Source organism: Nicotiana tabacum, chromosome 20 (assembly GCF_000715075.1).
Source record: "Nicotiana tabacum cultivar K326 chromosome 20, ASM71507v2, whole genome shotgun sequence".
Classification (NCBI taxonomy): Eukaryota; Viridiplantae; Streptophyta; class Magnoliopsida; order Solanales; family Solanaceae; genus Nicotiana; species Nicotiana tabacum.
In genome coordinates this window covers 64444308-64471331 of record NC_134099.1, presented here as the reverse complement: position 1 = coordinate 64471331, position 27024 = coordinate 64444308, and the positions used below count along the sequence as shown (strand labels likewise).

Here is a 27024-nt window from a genome sequence, read left to right as displayed (position 1 = left end):
ATTTTTCATATTCTTTTATACTTGTCTTTGGTTGTTGTTTCCTTAATTACTATTAATTGTCTTCTTCCGTGTTGCACTATTTGCTTTGTTCTATATAGCTAATCTTATTGTACTAGTCACTGCTTCAACTTCATTTTTTTCTTTATTACACTGTACATTTCATGGTAATTATTTATTATGTATCATTCATTGTCTCTACTCTTATGCATTGACTTGAATTGTGGTAGAACACTTGCACAAGCATACATCGGTTTAAGAAGATGAATCATGACGTCATTGACCATTGCATGTACTCTATCTACTTGCCTTCTATGTGAGAATTATTCTATTGGCACGTGAGTCGTCTGTGCGGTTATGAATTATAATGTGGGCACAAGGTGACAAATGATTAGGGTTCATCAATTGGTACATGCGAGATGTGATTATGAGGTTCGATACCTCGTGGAAATGCTTGAAAGGTCTGGTGTTAAAGCGATTGTTCTTATTGAGTTGTTGTCAGTTTTTCCTTTATTTGATTTCACGGGACTTAGACTGTGTTCAGTTTACTCAACAACATTATTACATGGCTGCTTCTTGTTAAAAATTGTTGTTACTAGTGTATCATTGCAAGTATTATTTTGGATTCCTTATCTTACTTGGTTTTATTAATATTGTTTCTCTGTTAGTTCACCTTTAAACTTGTTCAGGTTGTTTAGTCCAATAGGTGTCTTGACTATCCCTCGTCACTACTCCACCGAGGGTAGTCTTGATACTTACTGGGTACCATTGTGGTATACTCATAGTATGCTTCTGCACATTTTTGTGCAGATCCAGGTGCCTTGGTTATTGTTAATTATTAGCTAGCAGGTGGAGCATTGCTGTGGAGACTCAAGGTAAACATGTTGTCGGATTCGCAGGCCTCAGAGTCACCTTCTGATATTGTACTTGTACTATTTAATTCTATTTCGAACAGTTGAATTTAGGGATTCACTAGCAAACTCAGTAGAGCTTATGACTTGTATTACCGGTTTTGGGATTGTAAGTTGTGTATAAAGATTTCTATTTCATATTTATTTGTTGATGGTTAAATTCTTCTATTAATTCAGTAAGTGTCAGACTTACCTTGTCTTAGAGACTATGTGACGTCACGACATCCTATGAAGGGAAATTGGGATCGTGACAAATACACTTAAAAAACCCCAGCCCAATTCGAACCGGATAATCCCGAACCCTGACGAGCCCAATAGAACCCGAATTTTCCCAGCCCACTGTCACGACCCGAGTTCGCCCTTCGTGAACTGTTGTGACGGCACCTAGTCCTTACGACTAGGTAAACCTAACAATTTGCGGAAAAAGGAAACGAAAGATAAAATTAGTCAAAACTGCGGATAAAACATAAATAAAACGTTTAAGATGCCGCTCGGCATATACAAATATAAACTCTCAAACTGAATCACTCCCAAAACCCGGAATCTCATAAAATCACAAGTTGTTGAATAACTACAAGTGTTCTAACTCCAGAATGTCTAAACAAAAGTAAATACAGGAGAGCTAAAGCTAGAGGGGAGAATAGAGAGGGACTCCTCGGTCGGCGGACGTGGCAGATATACCTCGAAATCTCTGAAGATCGCCTCGCCTCACTGATAGTATGGCTAAGCGAAGAACCTGGATCTGCACATGGAAAACATGTGTAGGAAAGGACATGAGTACACCACAGCGATACCCAGTAAGTGTCAAGCCTAACCTTGGTCGAGTAGTGACGAAGAAGGGCAGGGCCCTACTGGTTATATATGAAAAATAAAGTAATGCAGTATAGAATACGCCAATATAATTAAAGTGGTTAACAGTCTATAATGAATAAAATCACATAAAGAATCTAACTCAGTACACAGAAATAGGAATAGGGGATCTCCCGGGATATCGTCCCATAGTCCCAAACGTAAATATCTAGAGGATCTCTCGGGATATCGTCCCGTAGTCCAAATCATAAATGTGCAAGGGAAACTCCCGGAATACCAATTCGTAGTCCCAAAGTAAATATCCAGTACGGTGAATCTACCGGTTCCCGCTTCTGCGGCAATGAACCGCATTTGCGACTTTTCATTAAACAGACCGACTCCGCACCTGCGACCTCTTACCAGCAGATGCGGTGCCACTTCTGCGGTACCTGGGCTGTATCTACGACCAATTCCAATATTGCTTCAGACCGCACTTGCGCTCCTCATACCGCTTCTACGGTTCCGCACCTGCGGCCCTACACACGCAGGTGCGGTTATGACAGGTTCAGCCCACTTCAAATTCTCCTAAGTCCAATTCAACTTCCGTTAAGCACCCGAAACTCACCCCAAGCCCTCGGGACCTCAATAAAACATGCCACCAAGTCACATAACACTATTCAAACTTGTACCAACCCTCAGAACACTCAAAACAACGCCGGAACACCAAATCACCCTCGGATTTAAGCCTAAGGATTCCAAAACTTTCAAATTCCGCTTTCTATCAAAAAATCTATCAAACCTCGTCCGAATGAACTAAAATTTTTCATGCACGTCCCAAATGACACCACGGACCTACTCAACTTTCTAGAATTCCATTCTGACCCCTATATCAAAATCTCACTATCTAACCGGAAACTTCAAAAATTCAACTTTCAGCATTTCAAGCCTAATTAAGCTACGGACCTCCAAAATACAATCCGAACACGCCCCTAAGCCCGAAATTACCCAACGGAGCTAACGGAATCGACGGAATTCCATTACAAGGCCGTCTTCATACTGCTCCGACTATGACCCAAATTCTAAAGCTTAAGCTCTTATTGAGGGACTAAGTGTCCCAAAACACTCCAAAACACAAGACGAATCCTCCCGGCAACTCAAAATAGTAGAAACAAACATGGGAAAAGTAGTTAATAGGGGATCGGGGCGTTAATTCTTAAAAAGAACGGCCAGGTCGTTACATCCACTACCAGTTAGGAACCCCACTCCACTAACCGAACGGGTTCTTTTTTCCCATGATTAGCCCGGTCCAGCCCATCCGGTAAACACCCTTAGTTTGGATTGAATTGGTTTGGCTTGTCTTGACTTGATTTGGTTTGGATTGAATTGGCTTGTCTTTAGTAAATTAGTTTGACTTTATTTGGTTGGCTTTGACTGGGTATTAGAAAAAAAGGTAGGGGTAAACTACGTGTGCATGGGCGGGTAACTAGTTTCTAGTGCATGGGTATTCATTAAAGGAATTTTTACATTCCTATACACTATATGAAACTATATTACCCTTCCTATTCAAGTTTTACTATAATTACATTTTATATACCCAATTACCATTTATGTACAATTTAAGAGAATTAATGATAATAATTAGTGTCCTAAAATTACTCTAACATATCTTCCACTCCCCCACGTTTCTCTCTCCACATCCCCCCTACGTATCTTGCACAAGAGAGCAGCAATTCCACCATTGAAAACTCTTAAAAAGCTTTGAAGCTTTGAATTCGAATTTGGGTCTTCAAAAAACATTGTATGTTTGGATTGGATGTTGTTGCAAAGAATTGAGAATTCTCTCTACGTCTCTCTTTATCTCTCAATCCCAAATTTCAGTAATGTAAAGCAAAGAAAAACAGAGCATCAATTCCACAATTGACAGCCATTAAAAAGCTTTGAAGCTTTGAATTTCGAATTTGAATTTTCAAAAATCATTATTTGTTTGGATTGGGTGTTGTTAAAAATAATTAGGAATATGGTTTGGAGTTTATATCTCAATTTTGAGGGATTTTGGTGAAGATTAGACTTGATTTTGGCTGAATTTCAGATTGAAAGAAGAAGAAGAAGAAGAAGAAGAAGAAGAAGAAGAAGAAGAAGAAGAAGAAGAAGACATGATATACATTATACTGCTGAAATTGTAGTAACATTATAGAAAAATTATATTATGTTGTTTATATATTTTTCTTTTATTTATTTAACTATTGTATGAAAGTTAAACAACCTTGTATAAAAACTAACTATTTAAGTTGTATGATATTGTAGTTGTATATAACTAAGTAGAAATAATGTATAAAAATTGTAGATAAGTTGTATAGTATATAGTTAGTTGTATGAAATTTATTTTTACTATGTATAAATCAGATACAAAATACATAAAAGACATATTGTATAAAATTTATATTTAAGTTATATGTTATTATAGTTGTATTTAACTGGGTAGAATTAATGTGTGAAAGTTGTACATAAGTTATAGATAAATTGTATAATATATAATTAGTTGTATGAAATTTGTTTTTACTATGTATAAATTAGATACAAAATATACAAAAGACATATTGTATAAAATTTGTACAAAATTATACTTAAGTGGTATTATATTGTAGTTGTATATAACTGGGAGGTGAGAGAGGCTTTGACAAAGGTGTCTTCGTCGACGTACACTGCTTTCTTCACGAGTAGCTTTTGGAGAGAATCCAGATTCGACGCCATCTTCGATAGATTTCCGATCCCAACTGCTAACCTTATAATTGCCAAACAATTGTTGGAGGGTGACCCCACATATATATCTCCCATGAATCTTAAACAACTTCGTGATCTCTAATATCCTTAATTTTTCACAAGTTATCTTGTATTATGTCAAATTATCCATGCCTCTGCCTAAGGACTGGTCTTCCTATTTGCAGATTCCTTGTTTCTTTTGTTTACATGATTGTTTTACTGTAATAGGTTTCTTTGATTAATTAAATATATATTGTGGAAGAGAAGTGACGGCCAATTCTTTCTATTTTCCAATTGTGTCCTTGTTTAATTTTCATTCTCTAATTACAATATTTGGACTTGTTGATAATCCTGAATGTGGCAAAGATTGGAAGTTTATTACTAAGCAGGTTTGACCAAACGCAGCTTAATCTTAGAATGCAATTTTGGCCTAAGCAGGCAGACCAATTATTTTACCAAATACTGTCGGGGGGAGGCAGAGTTAGAAAAAAAAATATTCATTTCATCTTATTCACGTTCAACATTTCCTTATTCTTGAATTCAAGAGGGACTTTCATATTCACATTTTTCTCAAAGTGCTCCGTTTTACTATACTTTTGTATTTTTTTAATTATTGACAAATTTTCCATTGTACTTTCTTCTTCTATTTTTCATGTGGATCCTATCAACTAGGAGAGTCTTCAGATTAAGACACTTCTTGTAGTTGAAATCACGATCGACTAAATTAAATTAAATGAGAGTGCGATTAATAATGATAAGCGAAAAAAAAAAACATATATGGATCATCAGTTCTAGCTATTTTGCATCTAACAATTAGTAGTTTTTAGGTTGACAATCTTCTCTTAATTGAAAGCACTAATAATGGATTGGGAGCCTTTTAAGGTGAAATGTATATATTTTATAAACAAAATTTGTGTAGGTAGAGCAATTTACTAAACATGAACATTTAGGGTAATAAAATTTCCAATAATGTATAGGAATAAAAAAATCCCTTCTTTAAAGATCCCCACATTTTAATCCACATAGAAAGAAAAAAGCCCAAAAAAAACTAAACAAATAACTCATTTCAAAAGGAACACAAGATGCAGTTGCATATAGTAAGGGGAAGGGCCTAGTATTTTGTTGACATATTTGCGTATCGAAATATTTTTAAAGGAAACTATTTTCTGCTCATAGGTAATGATTGTTTTCCCACTTTAATGGAAAATTTTCTATGCAATTTCTTTTACTTTATGAAATTATGTTTTGGATTATTTTCAGCTTTGGTGACATATGAGATTATTTTTAATGTTTAAAAGTCCCTATTGACATTTTCTCTCATCGTTTTCCTCGAACTTAAAAGGTGTCGAGTATTGCATTATAAGACATTGGAAGTAAGCATACCAAATACCCCAGGATAAAAATTGCTGAATTAGATAATATTGTTAGTTCTTTTGAGGAAAGAATTGCTAATATTTTACTTGCAGCAATGGATTTTCGAAGATGAATTTTTGGAAAAATTACAATATTTTATCACTCAAAATTTTTTAATAAAAATAACTATTTTAATTGATTATAATTTCAATAAATCTATTTTCTTTTTGATTCGTTTCAAAAAGAATGATTCCTTTTTAAATTTGGTAACAATTTAGCTTAATTTTACAATTCTACTCTTAATAAGAAATTTTTATAACCCCACAAATACTCTATGCCCTTTTTTGACTTGTTTAGGAGTACAAATTCTAAATTTTTTTATTTTTTCTTAAATTCTGTGCACACTCAAACAGGTTTACATAAATTGAGACGGAGGGAGTAATATATTAACTCTAGCTAGTAATATAAACGTGTCACTGCCTCCAGTGAAATTGGAAATTACATTCCAGAGGCTGATGTACGTTAACGTGGAATAATTTCATCGGCCAAAACGTCTAAGAACACGGCATCCTCCAAACACGCATTCCATCCAATTTTAAATCTCAAAACACATATCGATCATTTTCTCTAGCTCTTAATTTTCTCTTTCCAGGTGAAAGAATTTTCCTGGAAATCTTCCCTTCCACGTTCACTTGTCATTTTCCGTTAATCCGCGTTATCAACTCTTTTGCCTCCATTACTGTAAATATTTCCTTCTGTATAAGGTAGTTAAATGATTTTTGGTTCTCATAATTTTGCAAGTTGAATTTCGAAGTTTGTAGTATTAATTCGTGTGATGAATACATCAGATGGCAGCGAGTGTAGGAGGAAGAACGCCGTCGAGAAGAAGCTTGTCAATGAAAAGCTTATCCTCCCATTCGAAGAAGAAAACAGGCGGCGTCGATAATGTAGGAGGACTCCCTGTTTCTCCTCATCGCAAATCTCTACCTTCTTCTCGTTCCATGTGTGTCTTTCTTTCCCTGCCTTTTTTATTAATTTTTTATTCTCTAACATTTTTATGCGCTTTAATTTGAATATAACATGAGGCTTTTGTGTCGTACAACTTACATACAAAGGTGTTTATGTGAGTCGAGGAAATCTTTATTTCTTTCTCTTTTTTTCGAATCGATTTATTTTGTTATCCAACATTGAGGTGCAAGGTCATAGAAATTTAGGTACATTCTCCTTTAGGTTGTGGAGATAATCAGGGGCCTCTGTAGAATTGGAGTGTCTGTCCTCAGCTTGAACCACATATAGTTGAACAGAATGCATGTATTTATCTGTGTGTATGGTCTATTAAGTTGGCGCCAATTGCCAAAGAGCATAGTGAGTGTACTGGGATACTCCACAACTATTGATTTAAATCTTGGATTTGCCGCTGGTGATAATATGACCATATGCAAGTGAATTGGGAGCTGATGGTTATTGCTTTGTGTCCGCATATTAGTGATATTAATAATGTTGGAGAAGTTTGTCCTGCCACTAAGGTGAAATGATTAAAGTGTGAACTAGAATATTGGTTAAAATTCTGACGTGTCCCGAAAGGTGTACTTCTCTTGATGATAATTTTTTCGCCAGCTTGAACATTGGAGTAAAAAATGAGCTTGTGGTGCAATTCGAACTGGATGAAGGGAAAGAAGAGCTTATTAGGAATTAAGAACAATGAAAAACGAAACAATGATCCGGCTGAATCAAGTATATTGGAATTGCATATAGTTGATATTGCAGCTAGTAAATGCCACTTTGGAGGTCTATACCCGGAATTCATTTGCCTTGATAAACACCTCTGATGGTGGTATGGTACTTCCATTAAGAGTTCCAAAATACATGGAAAAGTTGCTTCAAATTGAATGTAAACTTTTAAGCCACAGCCAATCTGCAAAACTCAAAACCAAGTACATGTAATATAGGTGTTTGCTTCTGGTGTTTCAGGTATTAGAACTACGAGTGTGCAAGTTGTCAGAGGATTTTGCTTATTGTGCAAGTTTATCAGGGTTTTTTTTTGGGTGGTCTAATTTGATGGTTTCTATGCAGCTTTATTCACTTTTAGGGTTCTTTTGTCATTTAATTATCTTCTCTTCTTTAACTTGAAATCTTAATCCATATACTGGAAAATTTTCAAATGCAAAGCCATAGCTAGGAGATTATTTAGTTAGTGAAGATAGTCCTGCTACCTTAAAATCATACGGTCAGGTTCAGTGTTGAATTATTAACAATCAACCATAGCGGGAACAGTCACTTGTATATTTCTTTTTAGTTAAAATGTTTGGTTCTCCCTAACATTTTGGAACAGGGGTCTGGCTGGGGAGCGGACAGTGAAGAGACTTAAGTTGTCTAAAGCTTTAACAGTACCTGAGACTACAAGTATTTATGAAGCATGCCGCAGGATGGCTGCTCGCAGAGTTGATGCTCTATTGCTGACCGATTCAAATGCATTACTATGTGGTATCTTGACGGATAAGGTGTGACCTGAATCTTGTGTAATTCTGTTTTAAACCTCATTAGACTCAAGATATGTAGATCTGCTTCTTCACTAATATTTTTCCTTTTTCACCGTGAACGTGATATCATTGACTAACTTTCCCTTTGTCTTTTTGTTTTACTATCTTCGGGCAAATTGAAGGATATTGCAACAAGAGTTATTGCGGGCGAAGTCAATATTCAGGAAACACCTGTTTCAAAGGTTATGACGAAACATCCTGTTTTTGTGCTTTCTGACACACTTGCTGTAGAAGCATTGCAGAAAATGGTGCTAGGTTGGTGTATCTGAAATAACAGAATGTATTACTTCTTGCAACCTTATCCAATATCTCACCTTTGTTACTCACTTCAGGAAAATTTAGACATTTGCCAGTTGTAGAAAATGGAGAGGTCATTGCATTGCTTGATATAGCAAAATGTCTTTATGATGCTATTGCTCGCCTTGAAAGGGCAGCAGAGAAAGGAAAGGCCATAGTAGCGGCTGTTGAGGGAGTTGAAAAAAACTGGGGAGCGTGTATTTCTGGTTGGTTGAATATTTTCTGCTGTTCCTATTTATGTGCTGACTTTACTCAGTTCATGTGGTTGAGTGACAGTATCTGATTGGCCATAGCTAGTGAAAAGTGTTAACCTTTTTCATATTTTTTTTGCTTGTATCAGGTGGCTCTGATTCCTTTATTGAAACACTTCGGGAGCGAATGTTCCGGCCTTCACTCTCTACCATCATTTCTGAGAATCCAAAGTAGGTAATATTTTCACTTTTAACCTTCTAATGAATGTGTCATTCACATATAACAGGATAAATTTTGTGCAAGTCAGCATTTGGTGTGTTTTTGCAGGACTGTTACAGTTGAACCAAGCGATAATGTTCTAGACGCAGCTAAAAAGATGCTTGAAACTCAAACAAGCTCCGCAGTCGTGGCCGTTCACAGGAAACCACGAGGAATTTTAACGTGAGTATTCTCCTGTTGTGTTAGTCTGTTAACAATCCCGAACTGTACTATAATGGCATGCTAATCACCGCATAGATTTGCCTCATGATCTCTGCAGGTCAAAGGACATATTAATGCGAGTTATAGCACAAGATCTTTCGCCAAAGTCCATTCTTGTTGAGAGGGTAATCTCTTTCGCTTTAGTATATCAATATGTTTATTATAATTCAAATAAAAAACATTGAGAATCAGTATTGCTTCTTATTTACTTTTGCTTCCTTTTTTTTAGGTTAGAGAAAAAAATTGATCTTTGACAACTTTTCTCTTATTTTACGACTAATGTCCAGGTAATGACTCCCAATCCTGAATGTGCTACGACGGATACACCTATTGTTGATGCTTTACATACAATGCATGATGGGAAATTTTTACACCTTCCTGTAGTTGATAGAGGTAGCATTGACCTTTCAGAGTACAGTCTGGAAGCGGTTATCTTCTTTTCCCTAATCTGATTACATTTGCGTATCAATTTGCTGCAGATGGAATTGTAGTTGCTGTGGTTGATGTGCTTCATATCACTCATGCAGCTGTAGCCACTGTAAGGCAGCATATGCAGATATGTTACTTTTATGGTGACAGATGAGCTTCTGAAATCCAAGTAGTTACTATGCATATATATAGCCTCTTTCAAGAAGTTTACAAGCTTCTGAAAGTATTGACGACTTTGTCATGTCTGTATATATCAGTGGAAAATGGAAAGGAAGAATATTAGGGGTGGTAAATGGGCGGGTTGAGCTAAATTTGGGCGGGTCAAGATGGGTTAGGTCAATAAATGGGTCATTGCCCAACCCAACCCAAAGTGTACTTGGGCTAAGATGGGCTGGGTCAAGATGGGCTAAACAATGGGTCATAACCCAATCCGCCCAACTTGACCCATGTTTTAAAATCATGCTCATCTTGAATAAAAAAGTCTTTTACCTTTAAATGTGTAAGTTGAAAAATATTTTGCGGTTGGGGGTGTGGATGAGTGGGTGGTACAGAAAAACGAAAAAACAGAAAATAGAAAAAAAAAAAGTAAAATTGTTTTAGGAGGTTTAGGGGTAGGGGTAGGGTGGGTGATGTAGAAAAACAAAAAAAAAAACAGAAAATTAAAAATACAAAAAAAAAAAAAGTAAAATTGGGGCAACTAAGTAAATTTCTAGATAAGTTGGGTTGAGATCCCTTTATTTTGGGTGAGTTTCATGGGTTGTATTTGGGCTGCTTAATGAGTCAAAATGGGTGTGTGGGTAGTGCAGAAAAACAAAAGAACAAAAAATTAAAAATACAAAAAAAAAAAGAAAATAAAATTGGGTCAATTAAGTAAATTTCTAGATAAGCTGGGTTGAGATTCCTTTATTTTGGGTGATTTCATGGGTTGTATTTTGAAAATACAAAAAAAAAAAAGAAGTAAAATTGGGGCAACTAAGTAAATTCCTAGATAAGTTGGATTGAGATTCCTTTATTTTGGATGAGTTTCATGGGTTGTATTTGGGCTGCTTAATGAGTCAGAATGAGTTATAAAAAATAATGGGTTAATTTGGGCTCAGCCCAAATTAACGCATAAGCTAAAATGTTTGTAGTCCAACCTATTAATCTCTTGGCGAATTGGGCGGGTTGGATGAGTTTGGGCTCAAATTGCCGCCCTAAAGAATATAAGAAGCCCTGTTGTCCATAGATTTTTGACTAGCCAGTTATTTAGCAGTTCATCTATGTGTGCTTTGTCATGCTTCCATGTGCTGCATGGAATGCCTATCAGTAAATTTCTGAGGATCACAGCACCGCATTAAAGCCATCCAGAATGCATTCACAATTGATTGTGACTGGGAAAACGTTAACTATTATATATTGGAATAAAGGGCGGAGCTAGAGCATCCTCCGCTACAGGTTCAGACGAACCCAATAATCTTTGCTTAGACCCTGTGTAAATATTTAACTAGGAATCCAGTAACTAAGACGAGCTATAGGTTCAGTGGCAAGTTCAGAACCATAAACTTCAAATTCTGGCTCCGCCTATTATTGGGAGTTGCAACTCTTAATGTCAAGTTGCTAAACAGGTCGTCATGTTACAATCTGATTGAAGAGTGAAAATTATAAAATATGTTATTATAACTAGTTCAATCTGAAAGTTTTAGGCATAGTACCTAAACAACATACAAATCACAATTCTTCTATAAGAAGAAGTCCCTTGGGGGACATCCCATAAAATTGGAACAGTTTCTGAAAAAGAAGCATATAATCTGAAAATAGGAAGAAAATTTACGTTGTAGATAACTCAACTAAGAACAACAACAATCAACATTTGGCCTCAGAGGCGTCCATGAAAATTGTTTGTGGTTCTCTTATTGCATCTTTTGTGAAGCTCAACATAACCAACTGATGTTTCTGGCTAACATTCTGTTGGTCGATCTCGTCTGACCGTCTTGCATGCCTGTTTGAATCTGCAAGTTCTATTTTCTTCTTCCCCTCCCAGAATAGACAAGACAAAAGAAAGTAAACCTCACAAGGATATAACTACTTTGATGAGCATGACATGTAACCATGTATATCCCAAAAACATATGCTGGACTCCTTGAGATGGGTTTATCAAGACTGGCTTCTTAAGGGAAGTCTGATGTTCTGTTCCTATTCACGGATATAAATAAATGGAGTTCATTTAATTATGTTGAAATATAGAATTAAGCTTGGTCCTGATTCACCAATTTTATCTGCTTGAGGATATTACCAATATTCTTGCAAGTGATCACAGCCTTTCTGGATATGGTGCTACTATATTTAACTTTCTTTGACTTCAGATGTTGAATATATCTAACCCATCCTTTCTCCAGCACTCCTCCAATCTTTGCTCTCTGCAGAAAGTGTTCAGTTGAAAATGTTTTTGGGTTCTAAGCCCACTTTTATTTTCATCATACAAATATTAATTGGTGGACTAATCATATTGGTGTAAGGAAGAAGGGAGTACATCTAAATTTTACTTAGAGATTTGATCTTTTATCTGTCTTGTTTCCTTAACTGACTAAACAATAATTAGAATGTTACTTTCTTGTGATAGAGTTTGCAAATACAAATATCGTTTGAGCACCAAAGTTTCTTATAAAATCTCATTATTGATAAAATTGGTTCACAATCTTGCTGTACTTTTAATATTTAAGGGATAATTACTTTATGCCTACGCGTAACATCACAAGTTTTCTGCTCCCCTAGCTTGTATAGAATTAACTACCCTTTCTAACTAGGTGGGAAATACTGCTGGGGTGAATAGCGAAGTTGCAAACACTAGGATGCAAAAGTTTTGGGATTCAGCTATGGAATTGTCCCCAGATGAGGAGGAAGAGACACGGAGGTTATAAACTTACTTTCCCCATGACCTCTGTTAAATCCTATTTTATTGTTCTGTAATTAGTCCTAACATCCATTTATATGACATCTCAGCATTGGTTCCTTGAAATTGGCTTCTGAAGGGGCAGAATTGAGAAGATCTATTTCCTATCCTTCATCGAGCCTTCCAAATACTTTTGCATTCAAGATTCAAGACAGAGCAGGGAGGATGCACAGATTCAACTGCGGTATGTTCTTTATGAGCAGTTTGTAACTTAATAAAAACAATAAGCACTTGTCATGTATGGCTTTATGTATCTTGCAATTAACATTGCTTCCATGTTAAGAGCACTTGTCATATAGGCCTTAAGTAAATTGCTTCCATATTCACAAGAAATGGAAGTTCTTCAACGTTTCATGCCTTACTGTTTTTAATTTTACTCCCATGGTGGCCTTACTGTTTCTGTGATTCAGATATTCGGAGCATGACAGATCTCATAACTGCAATTATTCAGAGAGTGGGGGATGATATCGACCGAAAGAACCTTCCTCAAATTCTGGTAGGAATCAATTTGGTTGTACATGGACATATTTACCCTCACTTTATTCCCTTGTACGAACAAGCTGAGTGCTATAATATTCATTGGCAATGCTCCCTTGCAGTATGAAGACGAAGACCATGACAAGGTTGTATTAGCAACAAAGAGTGATCTCACAGCTGCCGTTGACCATGCAAGATCTGCAGGTTGGAAGGTATGATTGGCTTTTCTTGGTTCTATGACATGATTTAATTTGTCCAAATTAAGAGTAACTATCTAGAAGATACGATTAGGCTTCAGTTAAGAACTTTTTGTCCTGGATCCAATTTAATACAAAAGGAGTCCGAACTAACTGAATACTAGTGCTGGAAATTTCCCAAGTCGTTTTCACTTCTTTGGTAGCTCAACAGATGTACTCCTTTACACGCTTATGGCTTCAAAAATCAAAGCATAATACTTCACAACTCGATACAGTCTGGCATAATCAGGATTCTTGGTAGCAATGTCAAAAACAAATAAAAAATCAGTATAAACAACATCATATTAAGAAAACGCATTCGAATCATATCAACGAAAAACAATTTAAGTAGATTAATATGAGGTGTTTGGCTAAGCTTATAAGCTGACCAAACTAAATTATAAGCACTTTTTGGCTTATCTACGCGTTTGGTAAAATTAAAAGTGCTTATAAGTTAAGTGCTTATAAGCCAAAAGCCATAAGCTGGTCTCCCCCAACTTATCAAGTTTCAGTTTATAAGCACTTTAGGTTTGACCAACATATTTACTATTCTATCCCTAAAATACTTCTTTTTAAAATAAAACTCTTCATGTACCCAGTTCTTCAGCTGCTTATTATTAATTTCAGCACTTTTATCCAAACATATAACTGCTTATTTTTTAAATTAGCTTCAACACTTAAAAGTGCTTTTCAGCACCTACTGCTTATCAGCTACTCTAAATCAGCTAAGCCAAACGGGCTCTATGACCTTTTTTGATAAGTTTTTCTTTTTTTAAGATGAATACATAATAATAGCTATATTAACTACTCCCTCTGTTCCAGTTTATGTGAACCTATTTCCTTTTTGGTTCGTTCCAAAAAGAATGAACCCTTTCTAAATTTGGTAACAATTTAGCTTAAAGTTACAACTTTATCCTTAATGAGAAGCTTTTATAACCACACAAATACTCTGGGGCCCATTTGAACTTGTTTAGGATCACAAATTCCAAAAGTCTTCATTTTTTACTTAAACTCCGTGCCCAGTCAAACAGGTTCACATAAATTGGAACAGAGGGAGTAGTATGTAATATTTTATCACTTCTTCCATGTATTGGCAGCTGTAGTCCGCTGGTTTTTTCTGTCCTTTGCCTCCATAGGAGGTCGCAGGTTCATCTCTACTAGACACTGCCATTCTAACAAATGAAAACACTATCATTTAGACAAATGAAATAATTGAAAGCACAAAAAGGAAAAAAAAATGTGTTTTGACAGATTGGATCCCGCGACTTTCTTTTGATGAAGTAACCTGCTGAACCAGGTGGACTATGAACACTGACAGTCAAGCGGTGTAATTTTTTGAATGAAGTTAGTTATATTTCAAATAACACATTCCAGCGAATCAGACACTGATTCGCCGAAGGTGCCTCCGGCCCTATATATATATCCACCACCAATACATTGCGGGATTCATCATAAGAGGAGCTTGATCTCTTCGAGTGGTATTTCCTCAGCTCTGATACCATGTGATAAACAAGGTATGGAAGAATCAAAGTTGGTATCTTATTCTATAAAGTGATACATATATATACATGTACATAGAATTCTAACTATGGAAAGAAGTAAAAGGAAAATCCTAAAAATCTGCTATCAAATCTCAATACTTATTCTATCTATGTATAGTACAAGTAATCTGTCTACATTCATTCTTTAACACTCCCCTTCAAGCTGGAGCATATATATTAATCATGCCCAGCTTGTTGCAAAGATAAATTAACTCGAGTTCCAATTAACGCTTTGTGAATAAATCTGCCAATTGCTCTCATGTCTTCTCGTAACTAGTAAACATTAAGTTTTCTTGAATCTTCTCACGAATAAAGTGACAGTCAACTTCAATATGTTTTGTCCTTTCATGATACATATGATTTGAGGTGATATGAAGAGCGGCTTGATTATCACACCAAAGTTTTGCTAGTGTAGTATGCTTTATCTTAATTTCCGTGAGAATGTGATGCATCCACATAACCTCACACGCAGTCTATGTCATAGTACTGTATTCGGATTTTGCACTAGATCGAGATACAACATTTTGTTTCTTACTTCTCCATGATACCAGGTTTCCACCCATAAAGACACAATAACCGGTAGTAGATCGTCTATTAATTTTGGATCCAGCTCAATCCGCATCTGCAAAACACTCAATGTGAGAATGCCCATTGTTGTATAATATGCCAAGTCCAGGGCCCCCTTTTAAGTAACATAGAATCTGTTCCAGTGTTGCCCAATGTTTGACTGTAGGAGCGGACATAAACTGGCTAACAACACTTACAACAAAAGTAATATCTGGACGAGTCACAATGAGATAGTTTAATCTCCCAACTAACCTCCTGTATCTACATGGATCATTAAAATGGATCGCCATCATCTTTCATAAGATGCAAATTAGGAACCATTGGAGTACTGCAAGGCTTGGCAGCCAACTTACCAGTTTCTGCCAGTAAGTTAAGAATATACTTTCTCTGAGATAGAGAAATCCCCTTCTTGCATCTATTTACTTCTACTCCCAAGAAATATTTCAGTTGTCCCAAGTCTTTCGTATGAAACTTAGTATGCAAGAAAGACTTGAGAGAAGAGATTCCTGCATAATCACTTCCTGTAATAACAATGTCATCAACATATACAATCAGGAGAATAGATCCAGTTGTTGATTGCCTGTGGAAGACTGAATGATCACATTTGCTCTTTTTCAGCCCAAATTCTTGAACTACCTCACTAAATTTTCCAAACCAAGCCCGGGGACTCTGCTTCAAGCCATACAAGGACTTCTTCAAATGACATACCTTCCCGTACTCCCCCTGAGCAACAAAACTAGGTGGTTGCTCCATATACACCTCTTCATGAAGATCACCACGAAGAAAGGCATTCTTAATGTCCAATTGATGCAAAGTCCAATTCTTAGAAGCTGCTAGAGAAATGAACAAGCGAACAGAAGTAAGTTTGGCAACTGGAGAGAAGATGTCAGAATAATCTACTCCATAAGTCTGAGCATACCCTTTGGCCACAAGTCTGGCCTTAAGTCTCGCTACAGAACCATCTGGATTCACTTTGATCGTGAAGACCCATTTGCATCCCACTGCTTTCTTTCCACTAGGTAAATTTACTAAATCCCAAGTATGGTTTTCCTCTAAGGCATGTATTTCCTCAAGCATGGCTTCAGACCATCCATGATGATTCAAAGCCTCTTTCACTGCTTTAGGCATATAAATGGAGTCTAAAGATGCAATCACAGATCTAGACATAGGGGATAAGTGATCGTAGGAAATAGAATTAGCAATAGAATATGTGGATTTGCAAGTACGTGTACCTTTGTGTAAAACAATGAGAAGGTCAAGGTCTTCTCGAGGATCTGGCGAAAGAGGATCTGGTGACGAAGGAACTGATGCAGGACCTGCATCATTTGTCTCTCGCCTCCGCGAGTAAACTTGAATAATTGGTGGTCTTGCTAACACAGTTGGAGTAGGTGCTGAAGGCACAATAATCGATTGGTGCTCGATATAAGAGTTAGGATATGGAGAAACATCATCTGATTGTTCTGTCAAAGTACAGGTAACCTGATATAATAGCCATTCATCTTCCTCCCCCTGACTTGTAGAGATGGGAGGTACATGAGAGATTATAATCTCTGAAAACACTACATCAGTTGACACCAGATATTTGCCAACTTCAGTATGAATAACACTAATACCCCTTCTGAAGGTGAGAATAACCAAGAAAAATACATTTCAATGCCTTGGGATCCAACTTAGTAATAAATTGTCGAACATCTCAAACATAACATGTGCTTCCAAACACCTTAGGCTCCACGTGAAATAATGACTTGTTTGGATAAAGAACACAGTAAGGCATATTGCCACCAAGCACAATATATGGCATGCGATTAATCAAAAAGCAAGTCGTGGAGACTGCATCAGCCCAAAACTATTTAGGAACCTTCATTTGGAACAAAGGTGCCCGAGCTATCTCAAGTAGATGTATATTCTTCCTCTCAGCAACTCCATTTTGAGAGGCTGTATCAACACATGAAGACAGATGTAGTACACCATGTTGTCTCATGTAGGACTGAAATAACTCCGACATGTATTCTTTAGCATTATCATGCCTTAGAATACGCACTGAAGCATTAAATTGAGTTTTGACTTCAGCACAGAAGGCAGAAAAGTGAGTAAACACTTCAGAGCGACTCTTCATAAAGTAAATCCAAGTCGTACGGGAAAAATCATCTACAAAAGTGACAAAATACTTATGCCAGTTTTAGAAACAACAAGACATGGTCCCCAAACATCATAATGAACTAACTCAAAATCTGACTCCGCTCACTTATTAACCCTTGGACCTAACGAGATGCAATGATGTTTTGCAAATCGACATGACTCAATCCAATGAAAAAATATTCTGAAATTGAGGAGAGAGTTTCTTTAACAAATACAGAGTGGGATGCCCCAATTGACAATGTGCTTCAAAAGGAGACACGATACTGGAGCATGCAATAGACTATGGCTTCTATTCATCAAGGATACAGAGATCACTAGATAAATATTCTTTACCAATAATCTGTTGCGTCATAAGATCTAGAAATAAACAATGATTGGGAAAGAACGCTACACAACAACTAAGATCTCTAGTGATTTTACTAACAGAAATCAAATTAAAGACCACGTTTGGAAGACTTAATACAGATGACAAGTTAATAGAGGAAGTTGGTTTAACAGTCCCAGATCCAACACTGCTACAAGTTGTGCCATCAGCTACAGTAACTGTAGAGGGTGCTTTGTGTGATCAAAAGCTAGAAAAAATATTCAGATTACCTGTCATGTGATTTGTGGCACCAGAATCAATCACCCATTTATTTGAAGAGGTGATAAGACATGTCTTATCTGACCCAGCAAAAGCAGTAACTGAAGAGGATTCCTTCATTGCTTTATGATATTGAAGGAACTCAAGAAACTCATCCGAGACCAAGATTGTTGGACTAGGAGTTGTAGCACTATTTCCTCCTTGCTTACTGTTTATAGTCATTCTAATAAAACTCACGAAATATATTCAAGAAGAGACTAAGTTCCAAGCTGATAGTCAATAAAGATATACTCCACCAGAAATATGACCAAACCAAAGAACCAATGATGCACCAACAAATCACACAAACCAGTAATATACTCCACTAGAAAATATAACCAAGAATAATGAAGTATATTCCACCACTAAAAGAACTCAGAAATACTAGATTATCTTCAGACTCCAAATTGGTAGGTAGCTGCGAAGGACCAAATCAAGATGGAAGAAACAAAGTTTAGATCGAAATTAGTAACTTGGGACTTTCGGATGACACTGTTATTGAGCAACACTTCTGGGAGCAAGAAAACCTTCTCAAATCGTGGTCAGCTCAAGTAGAAACCATCAGAGACACGCTGAAAATAACGACGTGACCTATGAACAGTGAACCAAGTCTCAAACCCATCTCTCACGCGCCATCGGGACAAATTATGTCAGAATTTCTCTACCGCTGTGTGGGCTTCACAAATAATGAACCAGGCCACCAGATTCTTGAAACATGTATATCAAAAGGATTGATGGTGAGATTTACTTTGCCGGACCAAAGGACTCTCCTAAAACCAGTCAAGTTCCAGTGAGACCGTTTATTTCTCGGCCGGATTTCAAACTCAATACCGGCTCTGATACCATGTGATAAACAAGGTATGGAAGAATCAAAGTTGGTGTCTTATTCCATGAAGTGATATATATATATATATATATATATATATATATATATATATATACACATGTACATAGGATCCTAATTATGGAAAGAAGTAAAAGGAAAATCCTAAAAATCTGCTATCAAATTTCAATACTTATTCTATCTATTTATAGTACAAGTAATATGTCTACATTCATTCTTTATGTCTACATTCATTCTTTAACAGCTTATAAGTAACAAACATTATATAATCAGTTATTGTTATATTCTTCCTCCTTTCTGGTATATAAAATACGGATTGATGAGAGAATCAACTTCAACAGGGACTAAGATTGCACTTAGACTATTCAGGAAAGTGTGGCCGTAGGAAGGGTTCAAGCTCCAACAATTTGGATTATGCTCATACAGAATCTGTATGGGCTTCAGCTTACAGCGCCGTAGCAGCTGGTGCGGCATTAGTTGCAGGTTTAGGCGTAATAGCATTCTTAAGGAGATCTAGTAACTGATCATTTGAAAATGAAATTTTCCATTTAATGTACAGTGCAGCGGGAATAGCACATTAATTCAAGTGAGCTTAACGGGTCAATTTGATTTGAGTGGATGTTGGCTCTGCTATAGGTTTTGGATTTTTAGCTCTATAATGCAGTCCAATTGTTTTTCTCTTGGTCTATAGTGATGTAAATTATGTCCCTTTGTAACTCACCGATCTTGAAGTTGTCTTCAATAATAAATTGGAGAGAGTATGCATAGTGCCAGGATTTTTGTACCGAAAGGGAGAGGATACATAATTAGTAGTAATTAACTCTTTGTGTTTACTATGTGCTTTTATATTTCTATTTTTTATGTTTCGTTCTCCCCCTTTATTCTCATAGAAAGATGAACAACTTTATTTAGTTATCATTGGTGTACTTAAGAGGAATATTGTTTTGCAATAACTAAATTAAGACAGACATATTGGATTTGTATTTTTTGTCAAACCAACACTTGCTAAGTCCACCCTTTAACTCCCTCCCAAACCACTCCATGCAATATATCCTGCTTCCCACCTTAATTCTTGTATACGAATAAAATTGGGGTTAATGATCACCCCGATTTCCCCGTAGAGCAAGGACATAACTACATGGGATCTGAATCGAAGCAAGAAACTTCTCGTACTAAGGCCCGAAAGGAGTGTTCGCTACCGGGCTTGATAAGACAACACTTTCTCGAACCCAGAACAAGCTCCGAGACCTCGAAAAATATGGCAACAGTTGCACACGACTAACAAAGGGTCGTGATATCCACACCCCACCGGATATCACGGCACAGATCTCGCCCGACACCGGCAGTGGATCAGTAATTGACGAGAAATGAGGAGTTTTACCTTTTTTAGAATTATACTAGGGATGAAACTCTACTACTATATAAAGAGGAAGTTTTTATTTGATAAACACATTATAACACGCATATCAAGGCAATACAAACTTATTTCTCTGCTTCCTAGATATTGAAAGATTCTTATTTTAATTGATGCAATTAAGGGTCTGCTCGAGGAAAAACCTACTGTCTAGCCTAAATTCAAGTCCGGCCTTAACATCACAATTTGTTTGGTTATTCATTCTATTCTTAACTCGTTTACCTAACATTCTTGATTATTTGAGTTGAATATATCCATATATCCTTAAAACCGCGTATAAATTCAATTGTTATCCGTTTTAAGGGTAAGCAATACTCAAAATAATCGACAAGATCCAACGTGATTTTATATGGGGCACTATCACGAGTAGGAAAAGAATTCACTATGTTAAGTGGGATATTGTTACTCAGTCAAAACAAGACCGCCTAGGTATCAAAAAAGCAAAGGACAAAAACCTAGCTTTTTTACTTTCCAGCTTATCCCGGCACCTCTTCTCAAGCCCAAACTCTATCTAGGCCACCATACTTATCACTAAATATAGCCATAAAAGAAACTCCACCTCCCACTCCTTCATCTGATCTAATATCCCGACGGGATGGAAGTACGGCTCAGATGGTCTTTCATGGATACTTGGGCCAGGAAATATTAGTTGTTGGTCCATAGTATGGATTCTCAACCTCCCTCCACTCAGCTCCCTTATCCATGGACCTCTAACCCAACTAGACTCTATCCTAAAAGTGAAGGACCTTTGGGATAATAATCGATGTGATCTCTCAAAATTTTCCTATAACCTACCTCTCCACATCACTCAAAGAATTCATCTATCAACATCTCAAACTTAGAGGGCACCAAAGATATCCTGATTTGGGCCCTTACTTCCAATGGCTCCTTCTCCACTAGAATAACCTACAAGCTTATCTCCTCACGGGGCCATATTAGCTATAGATTTCATTGGATTTGGAAGTTAAATACTTTTAACTAGATTAAATTTTCTTTATGGCAATGCTCCCACAATCGCCTACCCAAAAATTCCCATCTACATCACATAGGCTTAAATATCGATACAGTTTGTTCAATATGTAAAGAAGCCGATGAATCAATAACCCACGTACTCTTTGAATGCCCAATAGCCAAGTCCTTTTGGGAAGAAGTAATCCCACAAAACCAAATACTGGATTACAACTTTGATCACTGGCTCATTAAGCTCAAAGACTGGACCATTAATATGGACCATCTAAATCTCACTTGGAATGAATTCTTCCCGTTTGCCATTTGGCATCTATGGCTGAAGAGAAATAACAATCACTTCAACAACCTCTATAATCTCCTTGCCCTTAATTTTGTGACAATGCATTGTATGGAATTCAAATACACCACCACGTCTCCAACTAATAGCATTAACATCTCCACAATAATGGTAAAACATAACCCCCAATGTCAACTGAGCTTAAACTCAATATGGACGGGGTGTTTAAAGGCAACTATAAAAAAGGCGGAATTGGTGGAATATTTCGGGATAAATCTGGGAACTGCATTCTAGGCTACAAAATGCCCGCTTGTGGCTACACCTCTACCTACATGGAACTTCCCGCACTGAAAAGTGGCCTACAAATAGCAAAACATCACAATTTCCTTAGCTTAGAATTTGAAACTAATGCTACTGAAATACCTCAACTGCTTTCCTATAACAACTATTCTCTCTACTCTAACCTTGTTAATGAGTGCAAGTTACTACTGAAAGAACTGGAGAATCCACTGATCCGACATAACTTCCGAGAAGGAAACAGACTTGCACATGTTTTGGCAATGGAAGGAGACAAGCAGCCAAGCAGCACTCCTTTATCAGCAATATTTCACCCACCGGATATTTTTTGGAACTTGATATATAGGATGACAAAACTGGAACACCTACTGCTAGATTAGTATCTAACAACGTACTAAACATACTAGCTAAACTCGGAAATTTCAATAGTTTCTGTAACCATATGGCTAGCAACCCCTTTGGCTCAGTTGATTTAGATGTCCCTAACGAGGCATCATCTCTGTGTAATGCTACTCCTTAAGTATTAATATAAATTTTGTCGTTCTAGGAAAAAAAAGTATTTGTTGCCAAACGATTCCTTTTTTCTCGTCCTAGTAGTTGGTTGAAAGTTGTGGCATCCGGGAGTTTGTAAATACGACTACCTAATTGCCTCTTACGTTAAAATTGAAAAGTTGGATTTATTCGTAGTCCATTTTTTACTGAAACATGAAGAGAAATTTTATTTTGCATCTCACATGCCAAGTGATACTTAATGAGGCGTTTCTTTACTTGACAAGTGGCAGGTGTCCTCCACATTCTCTCTAACATAGATGAGAGAGAAAACTCTACTAGTGAACACCACCCGGAACCAAAGTAACGCAAACTGCAACTCGAACAACCAAAATAACGTTTAAAAAAAGAATAACAAAGTACCTATAGCGCATGATAAGCATGCGCTATGCCAAATATGCAAGGCTAACAGACGTTTGATCAACTTTGCCTGGGTATAACGTATGCCTATCACGCGCTATACCTGTTCACCCATATAACACCTAAGGCAGTGAGTCTGTTTACCTATCTTCTTCAACTTCTCTCCCATTTTCTTTCTTCTTTAACTTCATCTTAGATTAGTTATGTCTAATGCTTCACAAAGTTCAATGCACTTCATAGAATGTCATATTAGCCGCTATGGAGATTATTGTAAATTGAGGACTGTAAAAAAAGATTATGGAGTTGCAAACTTTCAAAAGTGAGTAATTGTTTTCGATAAATATTTATATATGATATGAGGTTTTACTCACCCATTGATAATTACTTGTTTTATGTTATAGAATAAAGGGGCTTGCAACTATTTTAGGTAGCATGATGACGAACCAACGATTAACCAAAACTCGTCGTCAAAAGTCCCTCGGTTGACGTTGATACCGCGACTTCAAAAAATAATGTGAAGTTTGAATAATAGTTTAGGCACAAAGAAGTCGAAGAGTTCATGGATTTGTTAGAACATTATTTAAAGAATCAAAACAAATAAGATAATACCTAAAAAATAAGTTGATGGAAATTGAACATGAGAGAGACTGTATGAATAAATAACTGAATAAAGATGGAAAGTAGAGGGATCGTCTAAAGTTGATATGTGGTTTATTTTTGTTATTTGTTATTTGGAAAGATTGTGTTGTTGATTAGATTTATCTGTGTCATTTGTATGTATTATGTTGCATCGACACATTAGCAGTTATTGTTTCAGCAGATTTTATGTTTTGTATTTTATTGTTCGACTTTATTTTTAATAAAGAAGTATGACATGTTATGCAAATTCATGGTATATAGCAATTTTGATAATATTAGTAGCTTTTATATTCAACTAAAATGTCATACACTATAAAATTATCGAAATTCCACTAATTTGTAGGATAGAAGCACTCAATAACGTCATCTGATAGATAATCTTCGTTTGTTAGGACATTCCTTCTAATAGCCACTGCCGCTTGTTCCTCAGTACACTCGAGCATGTATAAGACAACATCTTAATAGCATTAAATTGTACTCTTCTTTCATCCTCTTTACTGCATTATGCACGATTCTCGATAAATTTGAGCCATGGTTTTTTGAGAATCTTGTTGGGATAGGAGTTGCGACCAATTTCAAGTCACGAACGAGATGTTATGATCCAGTGATTCGATGTGTTGACTCGTGTTGTAGTCCATAATAATACTTGTTGAAGTTTGGCAAAATGCCAAAGTCCCACATTGGTTGGGAGTTAAGTTTGGGGGGGATTTTTCCCCTATAAAAGAAGGCCTAATGTTTAGGATTGATACACACCTCTCATTTGCCTTCTCATCTGTTTAAGGCATTTGTATCTTCTCTCTTTAGTATTATTTCACTTGTATTTTTGGAGTGAAAAAAATATTGGTTGTGTCCGAGGAGTAGGCAAAATTAGCCGAACCTCGTAAATTCTGGTGTTCCCTTTATTATTGCTTTATTGTCTTATTTATTATTTGGTGGTTGTCATAATTTTTGGTATAGTAGTTGTGACTTATTCACACTATATACATTTGGCTTCTGCAACAATTGGTATCAGAGCCAAGGTACTGTCTAAGTATGCTCTGTGGTTGCAGCATAGTCTGATCTTCCACATCAGAAAAGATTTATCTTGGTAACTGAGTCAAGGTTCTGTCTGAGTATGCTCTATAGTTGCAGCTTAGTCTGATCTTCTACATCAGAAAGGAAATAATCTTGATTTGTGTCGTCAGCTATTAAATAATATTTGTGTCAAATATGAGAGACAATAAACAAGAAGAATCTACATCAAGTGTCAACAATACGTCATCATTGACATCTTCGCTTATGACAAGAATTGTGTCAAATGCGAAATTTGCGGTAGAAATTTTTGACGGGTCCGGACATTTTGGGATGTGGCAAGGCGAGGTTCTAGATGTCCTTTTTCAACAAGGGCTAGATCTGGCCATTGAAGAAAAGAAACCAGATGTTATTGGAGAAGAAGATTGGAGAATTATCAACCGTGTTGCTTGCGGTACCATTCGATCATACCTTGCTAGAGAGCAGAAATATCCATACACAAAGGAAACTTCTGCAAGTAAATTATGGAAAGCACTGGAGGATAAATTTTTGAAGAAAAACAGTTAAAATAAATTGTACATGAAGAAGAGACTGTTTCACTTCACCTATGTTCCTGGTACCACGATGAATGAACATATCACCAGTTTCAATAAGTTGGTCACAGATTTGCAAAATATGGATACAACTTATGATGATGGTGACTTGGCCTTGATGTTATTGGCGTCACTTCCTGATGAGTACGAGCACCTTGAAACTACTCTACTCCATGGAAATGACGAAGTTTCTCTCAGAGAAGTTTGTTCGGCTTTGTACAGCTATGAACAAAGAAAGCGAGAAAAATAGAAGGGCGGAGAAGGAGAAGCACTGTTTGTAAGGGGTCGTCCTCAAAATCAAACGAGGACAAAGAAGGGAAGATCCAAGTCAAGATCCAGACCCAGCAAAGATGAATGTGCCTTTTGTCGAGAAAAGGGGCACTGGAAGAAAGACTGTCCGAAGTTGAAGAATAAGGCCAAACATAACAATGGAAAGGCCATTATGGATTCAAATGTAGCTGATTGTGATGATTCAGACTTCTCATTAGTTACAACAGAGTCATTAACATCATCAGACATATGGTTGATGGACTCGGCTTGTAGCCATCATATGTGTCCCAACAGGGACTGGTTTGTGGAATTTCAAGAAGGAGAATATGGAGTCATCCACACAGCGGATAACAGCCCTCTTACCTCATATGGCATTGGTTCAATACGATTAAGGAACCATAATGGAATGATCAGAACATTAATAGATGTTCGATATGTACCGGATTTGAAGAAGAATCTCATCTCTGTGGGAGCCCTGGAATCAAAAGGGTTCAAAATCATTGCAGAAAATGGAGTGATGAGAGTATGCTCCGGTGCACTAGTGGTAATGAAGGCTAATCGGAAGAATAATAATATGTACCGCTATCGTGGCAGTACAGTTATTGGGACAACGACAGTGACATCCAGTGACGACAAAGAGGCAGAAGCAACCAAGCTATGGCACATGCGCTTGGGACATGCTGGAGGAAAATCCTTGAAAACTCTATCAGATCAAGGATTGTTAAAAGGAGTAAAGGCTTGCAACTTGGAGTTTTGTGAGCATTGTGTCAAAGGGAAACAGACAAGGGTTAAATTTGGTACAGCGATCCATAATACTAAAGGCATTTTGGATTATGTACACTCTGATGTTTGGGGTCCTTCCAAAACACCTTCATTGGGTGGGAAGCACTATTTTGTAACCTTTGTTGATGATTTTTCCCGAAGAGTATGGGTGTATACAATGAAGAGCAAAGATGAAGTGTTGAGAATTTTTCTCAAATGGAAGACGATGGTGGAGAATCAGACAGGCAGGAGGATCAAGTGTATTCGCACAGACAATGGAGGTGAATACAAAAATGATCATTTCAATAAAGTATGTGAAAATGATGGCATCGTCCGACACTTCACTGTTAGACATACACCACAACAGAATGGAGTGGCAGAACGTATGAACCGGACCTTGCTGGAGAAGGTACGGTGTATGTTGTCCAATGCTGGCTTGGGCAAAGAATTTTGGGCTGAGGCAATTACATATGCATGCCACCTCATTAATCGCTTACCATCTGCTGCTATTGATGGCAAGACACCATTTGAAAAATGGTATGGAAAACCTGCTGTAGATTATAACTCTTTGCACGTGTTTGGCTCAACTGCATATTATTATGTGACGGAGTCAAAATTAGATCCAAGGGCAAAGAAGGCTATTTTTATGGGAATTACTTCTGGAGTCAAAAGATATCGCTTATGGTGTCCTATGACAAAGAAAGTAATATTCAGCAGAGATGTTACCTTTGATGAATCTATGGTAAATAAGGTAACAGAAGATACCAAACAAAATAAAGG

General features: G+C 36.8%; 1 protein-coding gene across 4 annotated transcripts; it reads left to right on the top strand.

The window, feature by feature from the left end:
- Positions 1 to 6397: 6397 nt before the first annotated feature.
- Positions 6398 to 19933, top strand: LOC107766374 (CBS domain-containing protein CBSCBSPB1-like). 4 transcript variants are annotated; one of them, XM_075241184.1, is made up of 16 exons: positions 6398 to 6574; positions 6659 to 6813; positions 8143 to 8311; positions 8473 to 8605; positions 8683 to 8853; positions 8988 to 9069; positions 9167 to 9280; positions 9378 to 9444; positions 9607 to 9712; positions 9799 to 9857; positions 12532 to 12638; positions 12728 to 12861; positions 13088 to 13173; positions 13277 to 13366; positions 19445 to 19568; positions 19663 to 19933. In XM_075241184.1, exons 2-16 carry the CDS (start codon positions 6659 to 6661, stop codon positions 19674 to 19676), a joined length of 1611 nt encoding a protein of 536 aa, XP_075097285.1. In that variant the 5' UTR covers positions 6398 to 6574; the 3' UTR covers positions 19677 to 19933. The 4 variants fall into 4 exon arrangements, with proteins under 4 accessions (XP_075097285.1, XP_016440637.1, XP_075097284.1 ...); XM_016585151.2 differs by having other exon boundaries at positions 19445 to 19763; XM_075241183.1 differs by lacking the exon at positions 9799 to 9857 and having other exon boundaries at positions 9607 to 9747; positions 19445 to 19763.
- Positions 19934 to 27024: the final 7091 nt, after the last annotated feature.